Raw genomic sequence first — 17,907 nt, 5'->3', positions numbered from 1 at the left:
GAAAAGGTTTTTTTTGATTGGCTGAAGCGTGGATCTTCTTTGACTGACCTTGCATTATTTATTAGTTTCTGAAAGCACAACAGGAAAAAAAAAAGAACAAAAGAAAAGTTCCTCTCCGGGTTGGTTCTGTTTTTCGGTCTCCAGCAATAAAACAAACTCAATGATGAACACCTGGTTGAATAGGCTGCTTCAACACAGCAGTGGGAATGTTCTGAAAAGATGTGGTTACAGGTAAACAGCAGTATCCCTGTTCTCTGCACTTTTTTTTTGTCCTTGGATAGGTTCCCATGGCCGTTCGGTAAGGTTAAACCTGTTTGTTGAGGTCACTGTAGTGTTTTATTCTGAGGTCTGATTGTCGACAGATAACAGAACCGGTGAGATCACCGTGCACACGCCTTGTTTTCCCACAGCTGTCTCAAGGTCAACCTTCACCAGCAATTCAAGCTAAAAGAAACCCTTTGATAATTGAGATTATATAGCCTGTAGCCGGTAGTGAAGACGCACGTAATGAAACTAAAAGCCATTCATATTTCAATGCAGTACCTTCAAATGAACTTCATTTTAAAAAACACAATCAATATGCCCTGAAGTTGCAGACACTCGCAGAGTTTAAGTGCACATTATGTTCTGATCTATTCACACAGAAACAGGCAAACACACACCTACATACGTACACACGTGGACACACATGCGGCAGCCTTTATATAACCAGATAGGTCACGTGCAAACTCATTTGTATTTATAAGGACCACATTGTGCATTTCAGGGCCCTCGTTGCTGCTTTGTGTAAAAGGGAAAGTGCTGTTTCGTGATCTCTCCAGCCCGCACACCTTTCTCGTCACCCACGGCACACGGCACTGCTTGCTCATCATTGATTAGGCTTTGTGTGTTTGTTTCTGTTTGAATACGGGCTTACGCTCCTCCTCCTCCTCCTCCTCCTCCTCCTCCTCCTCTTGGGTTTTCATCCCCCACTCTCCTATGCATAAATACTCTCTCCTCGGGGTGTTCTTTGAACAACTTATCCAGGCATTAGTTGACGGAGAGGCCTGCAGTTTGTGAGGGAACGCCTGAAGAGAGGACGTGTTTGATCCTGCGATACATGTCCTTGTTTCAGTCTCGGCATCGCCAGCCACCGGGCACCCCCCACCCCACCCCACCGCTGCTGCCAAGCTTTTATTGCTATGCGTTGGTATTCTCTTGCCTCCCACTGTGATAAAAGCTATTACACTGGAGAGAAGTATCCCTCTCATTGTGCTAAGCCACCCACTGCACAAAGCAATCCAGACCCGCTCCCTGAACACACAGCCACACTCACAGTAGAACTTTGAATCAATAATTGGACGCAAACCAACAATTTATCACATTATATTATGGAATTGTTTTAACAATTTGATATAGCTATATTGCCAGAGAATACAGCTATATTACCAAAGAGAGAGAGAGAGAGAGAGAGCTTAACCAGGTATTAATACATTTTTAAATGCACTTTGCTCCAAATGACCATTTAAAATCCCATCATGGGCACCAGTAATTTCTGGTTACTCATTTCCCACCAAGCAGTTTAAGTTGCAGGTCTCCCATTAAATTATGGTGAATGCACCAAAACAGCATTTTCATGGAAATACTGTTTTGTATTGCAATCTCTTGAAATAATGTTGACACAATAGACTTGCCAACTGTAGAGAAGAACCTGCTTTCCAAGCGCCGCTCTGCTCCAGAATCATAACACTATCAGATTCAACAATACACCTGGGTAATGTGCTCATTTTCTCCACACCAATGCTGCGCAAGGAGAAACGTAAAAAATAACTCGCTCGATATCTGAATTGATGAGTAATATAACATTTTGATTTCTTTGGGTCTGTGGAAACTAAACTCGCAGCAGAATAAATATTAAAGCAGAATTTCTCAATACAACGGGCAGCACTTTTATTCAAACATTCAAGTGGTAACTGTAAGACAGAAAATACAACATTTAGCGTTTTGTATTTAGGCTGGAAAATAAATAATAAACTTATTTCTTACAGAAATTCCCAACGCACACTACGCTCACCCGAGCCCGAAGATCTCTTTGGTAGACTGGCGACCTGGGAAGCCGTGAGATATTTACTAAACATTAGGCTCAGTCAGACTGGAGACTATCATCTGTGCAGTCCAAATATTTTGTCACCCTGATTGCGGGGCGGGGGAGTTGCATGGATCAGCTGGGCTAGATAGCAGTAGGCGAGGAGATTAAAGACACAATGACACACACATGCATGCGCACCCGAGCACACACTGTGAGCTCCCTCAGGTGAACAGGTGCAGTCATGGTCTGTCACAGATGCTCCGCGCAATTCGTCAGCTGCCTTTCCTCCTGTCCACCTTGGGTCGGTTGGGGGATATTCACGTCAACACAACCTCGACAAACAAGTGTGTACACACACACACACACACACACCACACACACATTATCTTGGATCATTCTCCATTCATAGGCAACTTTAGTTGCTCATAGAACTGTTTAAGGACTGGCCAGGTGTGGTAAAATGGTAAAATGGTTCACCAGCACTGTGGTGACTGCTACATTATTATAATGTGTGTTTTTTTTTTTTTTTAACTCACTGAACACTCTAGCCCACTACGGCTTTGTGTGCTCAGCTTGCTGCTGCTGCTTTGCTAGCAGTGGCCTGTGTGTACAGCTCTCTCTTGGTTCCTCTCTCCCTCCCACCACAGGAACCACAGTGTGTGACAGAGGGACATTAATCACAGGGCTGGGTAATAAAGCGAGGAGGGATGGGCATGCAGGGCCATGGGGGCAGGCGTCTGGAGGGAGAAAAGGGTGTTTAGGGAAATCACACCGTGCTTTATGACACACACTGATACACGGGCACATTTTTACACTCACAGGTTTAGGTGCACATCCTTCATGCACTGCACTGAAAGCCTCTGAAAGTTTGACAAATTTAATCTAAGAGAGGAGGAGCAAGAACAACAACTCGGGATTCGAGGAATGGTGACCAGTTGCTTTCGATTAATATGTGATTAGGGAGAGCCTTGTGCCTTCTTTCCCACCTGTGTGTGTGTGTGTGTGTGTGTGTGTGTGTGTGTGTGTGTGCGCATGCGTGTGTGTGTGATTCTACCTGGCCCTCATTAATTAAGTGTTAATTTAGCAAAAGCCTTTTTCTGGAAGGATAACAGAGGGGCATTTTTTTTTTTTTTGAATGTGGAAAGAGATGAGAGGCATTTTATGGCTCGGTAGAAGAAGCATCTTCACCGTTGCTGTGATGTTGAGATGGCTGCGTTAGCTTTTCATGATGCTGATAACTCTCATGGTATGAAGTAAAAATGTGGCTGTTTGTACACAAGTACGAGCAAGCTGACAGCAGAACACACAATTTAGTGGTCTGCTGGGTTTAACTGTATCAAATATTTATTTATTTTTTTCCTGACCCCTTTGGGTTATTGGAGTGTTTTTTAATATCAACCTCATTCCATCTTGACATTTTACAGTGGACGCTGGGTTGTGAATCATCAAGTGGAGTTGTGATAGAGGTGTGTATGTGTGGTAGGTGTGGTGTGGTGGGGGGGCGGGCGGACGTGTGTGTGTGTGTGTGTGTGTGTGTGTGTGTGTGTGTGTGTGTGTGTGTGTGTGTGTGTGTGTGTGTGTGTGTGTGTGTGTGTGTGTGTGTGTGTGTGTGTGTGTGTGTGTGTGTGTGCGCGCGCATCACCATCCTCGATTCTTTGCTGCGCATTTTCTGTTTCATCTGCACATAGATCAGGGCATTCAACTAACAGAAAGCAGAGAGGAGCACATTGTGAATCTGACTAAACCAAAAATGAACTCATACACATTCAGTGTCATGCTTACAGATACCTACAATTAAAATTCACAGTAGATGTAGTTTTCTGTTGTTTATTCTGTGCCTCTGGAAAGTCATCACACACTACATTTAAGATGCTCTACTCTGCTTTTATATGGAATTATTTATTTGAATTATATATTCAAATAATGCATAATTTATTCAGCAAGAAGTGCCTCTAAAAAAATGTAATTAACAAATCCTTCATTCATCTATCTTTAGTTTTCACCAGTCTATCTCAGCCCGGGTGCTGGTATGAGGCGCGGCACTATCTGATGTTGACAAATAAACACGGTGAACATCGATCGTCTACTTTTTCTCCTTTTTAATTCAGCAACATTGCAAAAAGAAGGGACTTTCTGAATGTGTCAAGATTTCTTTGACTGTGTATCCTTTTGCTATTTGGTACAGATTTCTTAGAGCGGCGTGGCTACTTTTTATATCCGTTTCATGTGCTTTTAGCAGTAAAGATAACTGGCAGCTACATAGCCTATCTCACTCATTGTTACCCAGCTTTGCTATTCTGCCCTAAAGCAAGGCAATTAACCCTGACAGAGAGGTAGAAAGATATCTCCGGTTGCTCGCTGTAAAAAAAAAAAAGAAGTATCCACAAGTACAAAAGAATGTGGCGAGTTAATGACACTTTTTTTTCGCAATGGAGGTGTAATAAATATCTGATTTCGATCGAGGATCCAGGTCAAGTGCCTCCAATAGGAATTCAAAGACACAATCATCCACTGTGTGCCTCCTGGCCGGGCGATTCGGTCCGACTTTCAGTCACGCTTGCCTTGTAAATGAAGCAGAATGTCGCCTCTTCTCTCACCTCGGCTGCCTCAGATGTTTCGGTCACACTTTATATGGATGAATTCAAAAATGATAGCTGCATATCATTGCATCTCACCCTGTTGTTTACTTTTGGTTTAGGTCCAATGTGGTTCAAATATGTACTGTCCTTTTTAAGCCTTGTTTGGAAGAATAGATTTAAGGACGGCTTTTTCCGCCTTACAATATCACTGCCTAAAGGAAAAAAGCTTAAAGATTAATAAAACAATACAAACTAAAAGCCAATCTGTTGAATACAGATTGATATATTGTGGTTCAAGGTATCTTGAGGTTTTGATTTTTACAACAAATACCAACAAATAATTTCATCTGCAAAATGAAAGCGGTAATGTTGCAAAGAAAAATAAAAATAGGGCAATGATATATTGAGGGCATCTACTGAAAAGATATCAACATAAAACATAAAAGAAGATTTTGCAGTATGGGATGGAGAACTAGTAACGCTTGTTCGATCACAGTTAATATGGCAATATGAGTATTTTTCCAAATGTTTTATTGCATATTATAATGATTGATTATTAGTATGCTTTATCATTGTTCCAAATCCAATCATTGACCGAGAGGTAAATCAAATTGTGACAATTGATTGCATGTTTGAGTGCATCCATCAGTGTAATTCATCTTGGACCGCACACAGAGCTGAAAGGGAAACTGGAGAGGAAGCAACGGAGCCCGTCCCTCGGAGCCAAATCATCACAGGCAAATGTGTCCTTGGTGGAAGCTTCTGTTGCCCATCCCAGAGAGCTGGTGGAGCCATTGTGAAGAAAGAGAGGGATGGAAAGAGAGAGAGGGAGGGATGGAGGGAGATGAATGTCACCCCTGTGCTCATATGTCATATTGTTAACCATAGATACGAGACCGCCTCAAGGTTGAACGTGCAGCAGAGACATAAATAATCTATCAGAGGTTTCCTCCGACTAAATAGAGGGAAATATGTCTACATGGATTATTTATGCTTTAATATGCACACGGTGAATGGACAATCACCTCTGAGAGCATGAAGACATTGTTGGGGCCTAGTTAATTGTGTGCGTCTGGAGTGTGTGTGTGTCTGTGTGTGTGTGTGTGTGTGTGTGTGTGTGTGTGACGGACAGTGGTTGTCGAGCAGTTGAGCTTGGTTACACGTATGGTCTACGTTTTGTGGCCTGGTGATGGATCGTGGCGTGCTCTGCTCGGAAAGTATATTCGGGTTTGTATTATTTATGCACAAGCTTCCGTCCGAATCATCGATCTTTGTGCGCTCGACGTGTTCGTTCTTTCTCACTCAAACCTCGAACCACTCGTGCGCAAACACGGGCGCACGCACACTAATGTCCTTCCGAGTGTGTGTGTGTTTGTGCGAATGAATTCCTTCACACACACACACACACACACACCATTTAAATGTAGTCCATCTCAAAGTGGTCCCGCATCCGCTTTTCCAGCTCACCTTATTTCCTCTTCAGACGACTGCCTCGACATTGGAAATGTCAGGCTCTCTTTGGCAGTGCTGTGTGGCTTCTTCAAACATTTGTGAAGTGTTCAGCTCATCTCTACAGCTTAGGAGGGCACTCTCTCAGGAATCTGGGCTGCTGACCCCCGCAGCACGGCAAAGACGGCCTCGGCAAGTGCACGTCCACACGCTCATTTGCATCAATGAAAGATTGTATTAGTCCCACGTTTGTGGATGTTACAGCAGCACAGCCGCCATACTGTAAAGGTCCATGCATTGCATAATGGAGTTGGTGCGGTGACTATACGGCTCCTAACGGTCGTGTTGTTGTCTTTGAGTAGCCTCACACCTCAAGTGCTACCTTTTTTGTTTTTTTAAGTCTAAAAAGGATATTTTCCATCCTTGCATTAATATACCTCTCACAATTTCACCCACCGAGTTTGGTTTAAGACTTCAAACCACAACAGGCGTGTGGCAGGAAGACCAATTCCACTGATTCCAGGCGTGGTATCGGTCTTACACTCAATATACGAGCACAAAGGTTCATCATGAGGAATTTAGGTTTAAACCATTAACAACAGGGGAGGTGAAATGTGGCAACAAGCTGTTTTCTGTTCATTATAAAACATGCAATTGGGAAATATATGACGTTTAAGTGAACTATTACCGTCTGCCACTTTGGGCTATTGACACTTTCATTACGCTATATCAAACATCAACAATGCCGGATTTAAGCTCCTATGAATGGACTTGCCTAAATTCTCTGAACAAAGAAAGCTGCTTCAGTTCTGTTTATGTTCCATAAAGTGTATTTTAGAAAACACGCAACTATTGCATTGCTTTAAGAAATTGGAAGTGTGGCGTTAGTCTGCATTGCACATCTCAGAACCGAGGTTGGCCTGAGCTGCTGCATTTGTTTAGACTAGTTAATTTCATTCTTGGGTTTGTCTAGTCTTTAACTGAAACTTTGAGTTTCATCGAATGGAAAGATTGATGGAGGTTTGTAAAGGCTGAAGCGTGTGGAGTATACATGTATGTGCACACGCTACTGCAGAGCCAAACCTGATATCCATAATCAGTGTTTTCATATCTTTTCATCAGTTGGTTGTAACTAACCCCTGTGCATTACGCCTTCTGTGTGTGGATGAGGATGAGAAACGAGGAACTAGTTCCACCAACTTCATTAGTATAGTCCCAACTGTTAGCACCCCGTCTATTTGGGCTCTCTTGGTTCTCTTCTCTTGGTTTCATCCCACCTGGCCAATGGAAAGATTCCATTTGTGGGACAACAGATGCTCCGTTTGTTTTCTCTTTTCGTCACTTCACGAGGAGAAAATAAACGGGCTCCTCTTTTTTTATTTTATTTGTATTATTTAATCCAAGTTTGGGATCTGTTTGACACAGGCATGAACACTCCAATAATCAGCCAGAGTGTGCATCTCTCTGAATAGAGATGAAAGAGGGGAACACAAGCGCACACTTCTACACACACACAACAACAACAGGAGCACACAAATAAACAGGCACAAACACATGGGGAGGAAGCACAAGCCATTTGGCACGGGCTCTCTGTCTAGGGAGGTCTTCAAAGCCCACTGACATGAATTTATGATAACGCCACTATGCCTTTGCCAAACCTCAACTGTTGTTGTTTTTCTCCCGCTCCCTCCCCAACCCTTCTGTATGCTCTGCCATCCCCTTGATCAGAGCTTTGAAAAATGCTAGCAGGTGTCCCCCAGTCCCTTGGAAAGGTGTGTGTGTGTGTGTGTGTGTGTGTGTGTGTGTGTGTGTGTGTGTGTGTGTGTGTGTGTGTGTGTGTGTGTGTGTGTGTGTGTGTGTGTGTGTGTGTGTGTGTGTGTGTGTGTGTGTGTGTGTGTGTGTGTGTGTGTGTGTGTGTGTGTGTGCATTTGCATGTGTGTTTGGAATGAGACATCCTTAGCTGTCTCTTCCCTTTTTACACCCTTTCATTAGATTTGGCTCCGCCTAACTTTGGGCTTTAACTCTTTGTACAGTTCAGTCTCATAATGGCACTATGATTCTATTACCCTCTCGCTGTGTGGTTTTACTCTCTCCTTTTCCACACTGCTGACCTAAATATCCCTTTCTTCTCCATCCATCCATCCCCTCCCTTTTTTTTTTTTCTATCTTGCAGATGAGGACTGTGTGAATTGTACGGAGGAGTGCCGAGTACTCGGTCATTCTGACCGCTGCTGGATGCCCCAGTTCCCCGCTGGAGGAAACCAGGCAGAAGGTGTTGACTACCGCAACAACATGTTCGTGCCAGCAGGCATGGAGACTGTGCCCGAGACGGAGACCTACGAAACTGTCAACCCCAACGGCAAGAAGACGTTCTGTACATTTGGAAAAGAGAGGCGTGACCACACCATCCTGGTCGCTAATGTCAAGCCCTACTTGAAGGCGAAACGAGCCCTCAGTCCGCTGCTCCAAGAGGTACCTTCAGCTTCCAGCAGTCCTACCAAGGGCTGCTCCACCATGTCTCCCTGCTCGTCAGTCAAAAGCCCAGCTGACGGAGCTGAAGGCAGACCGCCTCCTGCAACCTGCTCTGGCCACTACGGGCCTCCTGATGGTCAGTACCTGTCACCAACCAAACAAACCAGAGACCAGGGGGTCTACCCACCCTTGCTTCCCTCAGACCCGGTGGCCAAGGTGCTCGCAGAGGCCCGCTCTAGGATCAGCCAAGAGGCGACGGGGGAAATGGAGTGTGTTCTGGAGCAGGCCGAGCCGGACGGGAGCCGTGATAGAATGGACGCTGACCAGGTGGTGAGAGACATCGACAAACTATTGCAGGACTGCAGAGGAAGTGAGGCCACTGGAACACTCAGGAAGTGACACAAATGACTGCAAAAAAAAAGAGAGGTAGAGAGAGGAATATAAAGCTATTCTAAAAACTCTCACACCAAAAACTGTCACCAAAATAAAGGAAGAAGGTTAAACGGCTCTTCTGATATGAGCTCTTTTCACTGTATTTGTTGTTGCCGACATTGGACGGACGATGGGAACATTTATTATGTCAGTCATTTGGCGCCAGTGTGGCGTTAGGATCCCCGCCAACAAAAATGAACTGGGTAACAAACATCTGTATTCTGCTGAATTTATAAACTCTTTTTGTTTTGGATTCTTAAGCAAATTGCAGAGGCTTATGCCTCTGGCACCTCGCAAGCTATTATCTAAGTGCCCACCAGCTCATAAGTGTGTTGTTCATGGTCTCTCGTGAAACCCTACATATCTAAGTGTGTAGGTGGATTTCTGTTATGTGTGATGGCCATAGAAACTGAATTAAAAACAAAAAGGACTATTTATGGTCAGACATGACAATCGATGCGAAAACAGTGAAACAAATTTGAAACCGTTTGGGACAGTGAAAGACCGAAATACACAAAACAACCTTATCTCTCTTGACTTAAATATAGGTGTTTAATGTGTGATGGATACTGTATCTGAACATGAAGCGACTGGTTAATCAGGTGTGTGTTCACAGGGATTGGTTCTGGACTCGGAGACGGCAAGAGGGGGGGAGGGGGGGGGCTTAATTGCTACGCTGAAGGGGAATTATTAACAGTGTAACCACGTCTCACCTGTCATTTGTAGCCACATGTGTACGCTGTGTCTGTCTCACGCCTCTATTTAAACATTCATGTTGCTGACTGGTGTAGTTGCATGCACCAAGTGTACACACATTTTACACATGCGCACCACACTTTGCTCATACACGTGCTGACACGCTCACATGCACTGATGCCCCTACAGACACACACACACCTACACACACACACTAATGCTTACACACAACTGGCCATCTGTGTACTTGTCTTATACATGGACATCATCAGCTTTCGGTCCCTTGTGTACAGTGAATTATCATGTGTGTGACTTTGCCTTAAGGCAATCACAGGTTGTATAAAAAGGGACATTTTTTCATCAACTGTGAAAAGATGAAATCTATATGATTATATAGATGACTATATGTATGAATTCATGTATAGTGTCCAAATATTAACTACATATTTATACATTTTATAAGAAAAAAAAATAAATGAGGAATCTCAGCAAAGTGTCCTTGAGTTAAGGTCAAGTGTGGGGTATTAACTCAAAGAACTGCGAAGGACACTGCCATTGTTTCGAAGACAAATATCCAAAAATATAAATAACAATAAATTGTCCCTTCACATTATCACTATACATAATGTCATTATATGTGTAAATGTATCCAATTTAGATGTGTTTACATCAAAAAACTGACATATTTTTATTGATTTTACTGCAATTTCTGTGCATTTGAGCCAAATTGTTATGTGTACAAAAGCTATATTGTGTATTTTATTAAATTAATATATAGTTGTGTTGCAATATACATGGGCTTATATTGTATTTGGCAAACGTTGCCTTAGTAGCTGTCGAACTCTGTGAGTTTGCTTTAGTTTGGGTTTTTGTTGGTGTTTCTTTTCCTCTCTATTCTGCGTCTTTGCAGGCTGGCTTCAGTGCTTTTGAGATGTCGCCTCTTTTTACCCGAAGGTCCAGCTGGATCAAATACAATAACTGTTGAAGCTTAATGAGCCAGCTGATTTAGAATACAATTCAAACCGACAACAAAAAGCAACAACTGCAAGATAACAGTTTGAATATTTTTACTGAGCAGATTTTTACAGGGCAGCTATTTTCTTTAACAATATCTAGTGTGCGTATCTCTTGTGTTCCATATGTTTTTACTTTCTCTTTTTTTTTTCTTCCAAAAAAGAAACCTGCCATATTGAAAGTGGAGTGGTTTCCTTGGTGATCATAAAACTGCCTTACTGTCTCTGCGGAGAGCTTGTTGTATCTGTGGAGCTTGTGACTGCTTATAAAGCCCTGGTCCACCAGAATGTGCATTTTTCTATTTAAGGACCCAAAGAGGTTCTTTTTCAGTAGTCTGTGTTGTTTATGTATGTACTCCTTCTCAATACATGTTAGAAATCTCCTATTTTGCAGTGAAACATCTGAAATTCTATCAAAAGTTACTTTGGATTTGATGTCTTAGCTGTTTAGGTACACGGTTTATATAACCAAGTGTCTTCACATTCAGGCTTTCTTAAAAGAAATGATACAGACATTTATTTTTGAAAATTTTGGCACATTTCGGCCACTCTCTGAAACAAGGGAGGTGCTTTTTCTAATATACTCTGATAGTAAATAAAAAAGCAGAACAGTGGGCTATTAGACTAGATGTGTTTTGGAAAATATGACCGCAATCACCAAATCTATGTTAGATGCAGCCATGAGAGGGAACAGCGACTTGCATTCATACGGCCCCCGGTGTGTTTATGGTAAAGTTTTTCTGAGCTGAGTTGGACTCTCGACAGCAGATATGATGTGTTATATCTCGCAGACATGTCACATCTGAATATTTGGGTATTTCTGTTCTTGCTTCTTTTTCCTAATCGAGATACATGTTTAGACATTCTCCTGTCATTCTGCCATTCTTCTGTATCTGTTGCCTACTTGCCATCTTTTTTCTTTTTCTTTTCTTTTTTCATTCTTCATTTGCTTACTTTTCTTCTCTTCAGCTGTTTGCTTTCTCGCCTCTAAGGGAGCAAAGCAACTGTTAGCTTTTCTCCTCTCTTTCGTCTGCAAAGTATTTGGTTTCGGTTTACCCTTGCTCTTTTCCTGGGAGATGGCAGAGGCTGTTTTTAGAAGAATCGACGGAGGAGTAAAATATTTATGGTTATTTTTAAATGAAACTTTTTCCGCTCTCTCAAATATCTGAATAAATCAACTAAGTCTGACATTCACATCACACAATCAGTTAAATTGTGCTTTTCAAAGTGTGCACTGTGACTGTGATCTTGACAAACATGTTACATTTGTGCACACGCATGCACGCCCACACACACACACACACACACACACACACACTAACACTTGGGCACTTCAGCAGCACACTGCCTTTCACTTAAATGCAACTTCATTTAATTGTTAACCTTAAAAAGGTAATGTGAAGGCCAAAAGAGAGGTCGAAACACTAGCCAAACAAATGTGACACTTTTCTTCATTCTTTTCTATCTCATTGTGCTTAGTCTTCATGCTGGATCAAGCATTCTCTAGTGTGTGTGTGTGTGTGTGTGTGTGTGTGTGCGCACGCTTGATGTGCTTTCATGCCCCTTATTCTTTAACTAAACTATTTCTTTCATATTTAATTTCTGTTACACATGTACTATGTGTTCTCCCCTTTATTTGGGCATCAATTAAAACAAAGTACAGAGGTCAACTCAGGACTGTGTCTTTTGCTCAGTCTGGCTGCCACAAGCAGCCACTGTCACACTTCAGGCACATTTAAAGTGCTGTCCCCTTGAATGGAGGTCCCCTGGCGGAGCCGCTGTCTACCCTCGCAAACTGTGGGCAGGAAATGAGCCGGGTCCAGTGGATGGAAGGTAGTCCTTAAAGCCATCGCCCCCTTCTCTCAGGCTATTTGCTGTCTAATAGAGCGGAGGCTGCTGCTGAGGTCAACACATAGTTGGAGATTGAGCATAATGCAAGGCCTCTCATTATTGTCTAATTACACACTGTTGGCATCACACACTGTTTGCAGTGCGTTACTCAAATCTAGAGTTGGTTATTTTTGCCCACTTGAGACGGTCGGTTTGACCAAGTGATTGGGACTTGTTGAATGTGGTCTCACCGCCTCTGACTGATGCAGGTGCACACAGACTCAGACAGCCACTGCTTCACACACACAGAATCAACATGTCATTTTGGTTAGTTGAAACAAGCACCCAATGTTTGTCAGTGTCGTCCCCTCCCCCCTCCCCCCAAGCCCACACTGATAGCTTAGGGCTCCATGCTACTATGGGCAACTGGTTTAAAGACCAGAGACATTCATTTGTATGGATTATTTCAACTGCTATTGTCTAAAGGCTGTGTTCATTGTGATCTATCTGAAAAAAAGATAAAAAGATCAAATAAAAAAGCAATTACTAATAATGTTTGCTCTTGTCCTTGTATGAGTTGGTTGAGGAATTGCTGGCCATGGCTTTGATTTAATTTCTCTTCTCCTTAGAGATAACCTTGAGCGCCCGTTATTTTTTTTTATTTTTATTTTGTTGTTCTTTCAAGCATCTACACAGCCAAGTTTGCCTTGTCAAATAGGATTGCACTGTTTACTTTCACAGTGGCTGTATAAGATAGAAAATTGGCTTTTTTTTTAAATTGTGCTTTTTGGTTCTAAATGGACATGTACATGCACCTTGCACCCACGCAGACACACTTACAATGTTGCTTTGGGCAACGTATTCTTCATTCATTACATTAGCTCACATTTTCTGCACACTAAAGATAACTGCTCAGGCTGTTTCTCTTGCTTCTGATTGCTCAGAGGCAAATAAATTGGTGCTTGAAATTATGTGTACTAATGTTTCTCAGATAAGATGTTGCACTTCACCCTTCGGCGAGATAAGCATTCTGAGACCAATTTGAAGTCTCTTCAATACTGGCCTGTGGTTAGAGAGACATACTATATGCTCCCCATTTGCTCAGTGAAATCTGCTCTGCTTAATCTGTAATTAATGGCTATTAGGCGTTAGATGCTCAGAGTGGAACATACACTGCAGTGGCCGATGTGACCTCGCTCATGGTGTTTAGTTCCTCATGAAAAATAGTGAATGAACTTTTTGGACTACTTGTGCTTTGGAATGGGTTTTTAATGTCCTTTTCAGTGTTTTCCAATACAAGATGACAGACCATGGAAGCTAATGATACACCATTCCATCATCACTGTTTGATTGCAGAAGTATATATATATATATAGTTGTATGCGCAGTATTGGCATACTGCTGTTTTAGTATTAAAGTTAATTAATTTCCCAGACTGCAGTCCTTCGAGACTCTCATTCAGGACGATCACGTCCTATTTACAGAAAGACTTCCTATATCCTGCGACTGAACAGGTTTTTTTTGCTGCTGAAGAGATTTGTTATACACACTTGGATTTTCAAAATCAACTGTGATGGTAATATCCTTTATGTGTCCAAAAAGTCAGTGCCACAATTTAAACCCATTAAAAGACAAAGAAATTACTTATTTGTGGAATTATTAATTATTTAAAGAGGACTCAATCAAATTTATTTTCATTTCGACCATGGAGGGAACATTTTACCCCATACGGGATTTGGAGGCCATTGGTATGCACCAAGGCTTGTTCTGTTTGTATCTAACGAGTCGCCTCAAGGCAGATATTAATTAAAAAGATAGCCGAGGTTCTCTCCTAAAAAAAAAATTTTTGGAATGCAGCTGCTTCATGCTGCACTGTCTCATTTGGCCTCGTGGTAAGAGTTTCCATTAAGCCTACAGCATACCTGCAAAGAAATACCACGCTGTCCACCTTCAGTAGTCTGAATATAACAGATCACACAACTCGAATACATTAATGGTATGGTCGACTGCGTGGTGGGGGAAGAGCATCCTAAATACATAGCAATCAGTCGATTTTTACATGACTGGCAAAACAACAGATTTAAGCAATAGAAACAAAAGATTATGATTATTATACATCATGTACGTTAATTAATAAAAAATGACCTAAAGGAAGACAACTTGCATACAGTTCTGATGGATACTTTAATCCACATTAAGTTGTTTAGTCGTAGGCAAAGGGAATTTGATTTATTTTAGCGTGACACTACATACTTAATACATATTTTAGCATTTTTATCAAGGTCCTTGATCAAAATAACAGTCCCAATGAGATTTAGTTGAGTATTGTTGAGCTCGCTTGATGGGAAAATGAAGAGTAGATCTTTTCAGCACAAAGAGAAGGTATTCATCATATTCTAGTTAAGGACAAGGGTTCTCCCTCTATTTGTGGTAGTGTTCAAGAAGGTAGGCACATTGAAAACATGCGTATGGTCGTGTCAAAGAGACATAAGACACACGGAAGTTGGAAATATGAACGTACATCTCACAAAAAGATTCAGGAGTCACGCGTGACGATTTTGATTTGATGCAAAACCCCCCAATCCAACCTCCAACCCACACACTTTACATCAAACAGAGGAAGAAATGATGGCACATCATTTCAATAATGCCTACATTATCATGCATGGCACTGTGAATGTGGCATAGGGATAAGAACATGTTTGCCTCTTTATGTTAATGTGCATCCAGACTCGATTGAGAGAGAGCTATCCTTCCGCCCTTGTATTGACTGGGAACCGTTGTTGCATGTTGAATGCTTTTAAAGGACATTTGAAGACACAATAAGCATGTTCTCGTTACCTTGAACCATTCAACACAGGTGTGACTGCACCTCAGATTGCCCTTTCACATACAAGCCCTCCTGCAGTCACTTTGAAGAGATGCAACGTGTTAACGATTCCAGGAGCTGAATAGAAAGCACCAAAAATAATGTTTCCAGACCACTTATGTGGAGGAACAGTTCACATCATGAGGGTGAGTGCTCGATTAAAACTTAATATGAAGAAGACAGTGAATTTAATCAGTTAGATTAGAAAGGCAACGTGCATGGATGACTGACACTGCTAAACTGATCACGATTAAAGGTTCAAGAAGCGATGAACGGTAAAAGGAGAGAGGCTTGAGAAAGAAAACATCGGAGAGACACAAAGCACAGTGCCCGCTGCTAGCTAACAAATAACTTATGATGAAGTATTTTTATATTTTGTGTGAACAAACTAATGACAAAGAGTCAAATTCAAAACACTTGGTGTAAGCGATAAGCATCCAGGCTTATGAACAATATCAGGAGAGAAAATGTCGTGGTGGCTGGGCAGGAGAGTTGATAATGAACTAAATAAATAAATAATGAACACAAATAGAGAAACTAATTTGTATATTTATTAATTTACAGCACATGATGCTCCTATTTTATCTTTACCAACTATTTTCAACTGTAACAAATATGTTTTATTACATTTCTCTTGTGAGCAGAATTATCTAATTTGAAGAGGTGGATTTATGCGTATCAATTTACTCAGGGATTTAAAGATTAGGGATATGTATTGATATATTCTACAGTCTCTAGTTAACCACCATTTTGTCGGTAACCAATTTCACTGTTGCATTCTGATTTGTAAAATAATTATATAACGATAAATGGAATACATATTTTTTTAATGTGGTACAATTGGCTTTAAAAACAAATGTCATTACAAATTTCACTGTATAGCACTCCATAAAAAAAGTAATAGTTTAGTATACTATAAACATTTTAAAAAAGTCATACAATTGTATATTCCAGGAGTATTAAATAAAAATTCAATGAAGTCCAGAAAGAGAGAATTTCCTCATACATCGGTCCAGAATATCACAATAATGTCTAACTTGATTTTGTCCCATATATCGAAGCCTAGCAGTTCTATGAAAGTATGTATAAAGTCAACAACTGACTTACAGATCAAATAAAGAAAGTTCAATTGAATAATATCTCAACAATATTTATTGACAGTTTTCAAATTGAACTGGATGAATTGTAAATAATGCATAGTCAAGTAAAATATGGGCGGCATAACAGAACACTTTTGAGACGCATGTATCTTTATATAAATAAATACATATTTTTATTCAGTTCATTCAAGTGAGGTCACCAATAAAAAAAGATTAAAAAAGAGACAACATATTATTTTCATCTTCTAATATGAGAAATATGTGTGCAGGAATTGTATCTGTGGTTATGGAAACCACTTGTTTCAGCTCTATTGTCCTCTCTATTATCATTGTTGGACGGGGAATTCATGTCTTGGGATTCTGATCGTTTTTTGTTATCTGCCTTCATTTCAGATTTGAGTATTGTACGTTTGCTGTATTTGGTCGGCGTGTTTCCTGGACCGCTGAACAAGTGCTGCAAAGGCTGAAAAGAAATGCGCCAGTTAAACTAGAAGCTCTGCGTTCTCAATTAATCTTTTGGCTCCGATATGACGGCGCCTTGGTCCGGACTATTTTTATTTCTTTTACTGACATACTATACTCTGCAGTTTTCATGACTTTTTTGACTCAATATACAACTGTGTATGTGACTTTTTTTTTCATTATTCTGCAATGTTGTTTTCTTTTTACATACTATACAATTACATTTGACATTTTTCTTTGAACCGACTATACATGACTTTTTTTCCCGATTCCCCATTACATTACTTTATATGACTTTGTTTGAACAACTACAGTATACTATGATGTTTATATTACTTTTCTGGACCTCCTATACAATTACTTTGTTCTGCATCATTTCAAAAACTTATACTCTGACTTTTTTAATGCTTTTTCACGAAAAACAGTGAGATCATTTTCATTTTTTTTAATGACTTTTTGAACTCATTCCAACTCATTCATGCTTCTTCATCTGCTTCCTTATCCAAATTGGAGCTAGCCATCCAGTTTAGAATCAGCCTTTCCAAAACCAGCATTCACACCACATGTTTGTGATTGCCTTTTCTATTCATGATTTGTAATTGTGTAGACATCATGATAATTTTAATTCAGTTTACCTGCTATAAGTTGTTTCAACATAAAAGTGATTGTATTGTTAGCCTTTGATGACTTGTCACTGAGACCATCCCAGAGAGAGCATGTGAAAGAGAAGACAGATACCTTAATGGCTGTACAATAATAACAGGATGTGATTTGGATGGAGGGAACAGGAAGGTCAATATTACAGTAACAGAATCTGACCTCGGGGACACATTTTCGTACATGGAACCTGTTTTTCTTTGGCATAGCTGCACCATTGATCCCATCATATCAATTAGCTATGCGATCATTAACTGAGTGATACCACAATGTCATTATG

At 40.9% G+C, this 17,907-nt stretch overlaps 1 protein-coding gene across 3 annotated transcripts in view; it reads left to right on the top strand.

Annotated features, from left to right (window-relative positions):
• The window catches only part of pcdh17 (protocadherin 17), a 54,856-nt gene extending 41,821 nt beyond the window's left edge, over positions 1 to 13,035 (top strand). For all 3 annotated transcript variants that reach the window (XM_034528866.1, XM_034528849.1, XM_034528858.1), the window contains one exon: positions 8,270 to 13,035. In XM_034528866.1, the coding sequence (XP_034384757.1) occupies positions 8,270 to 8,967 (698 nt within the window). In that variant the 3' untranslated portion in view covers positions 8,968 to 13,035. The remainder of the gene's footprint in view (positions 1 to 8,269) is intronic.
• The last annotated feature ends 4,872 nt before the right edge of the window (positions 13,036 to 17,907 follow it).

Source organism: Cyclopterus lumpus, chromosome 3, assembly GCF_009769545.1.
Source record: "Cyclopterus lumpus isolate fCycLum1 chromosome 3, fCycLum1.pri, whole genome shotgun sequence".
In the NCBI taxonomy this organism is placed as follows: domain Eukaryota; kingdom Metazoa; phylum Chordata; class Actinopteri; order Perciformes; family Cyclopteridae; genus Cyclopterus; species Cyclopterus lumpus.
Note: the sequence above shows the minus strand (reverse complement) of the source record. Positions and strands in the feature narration are given on the sequence as shown.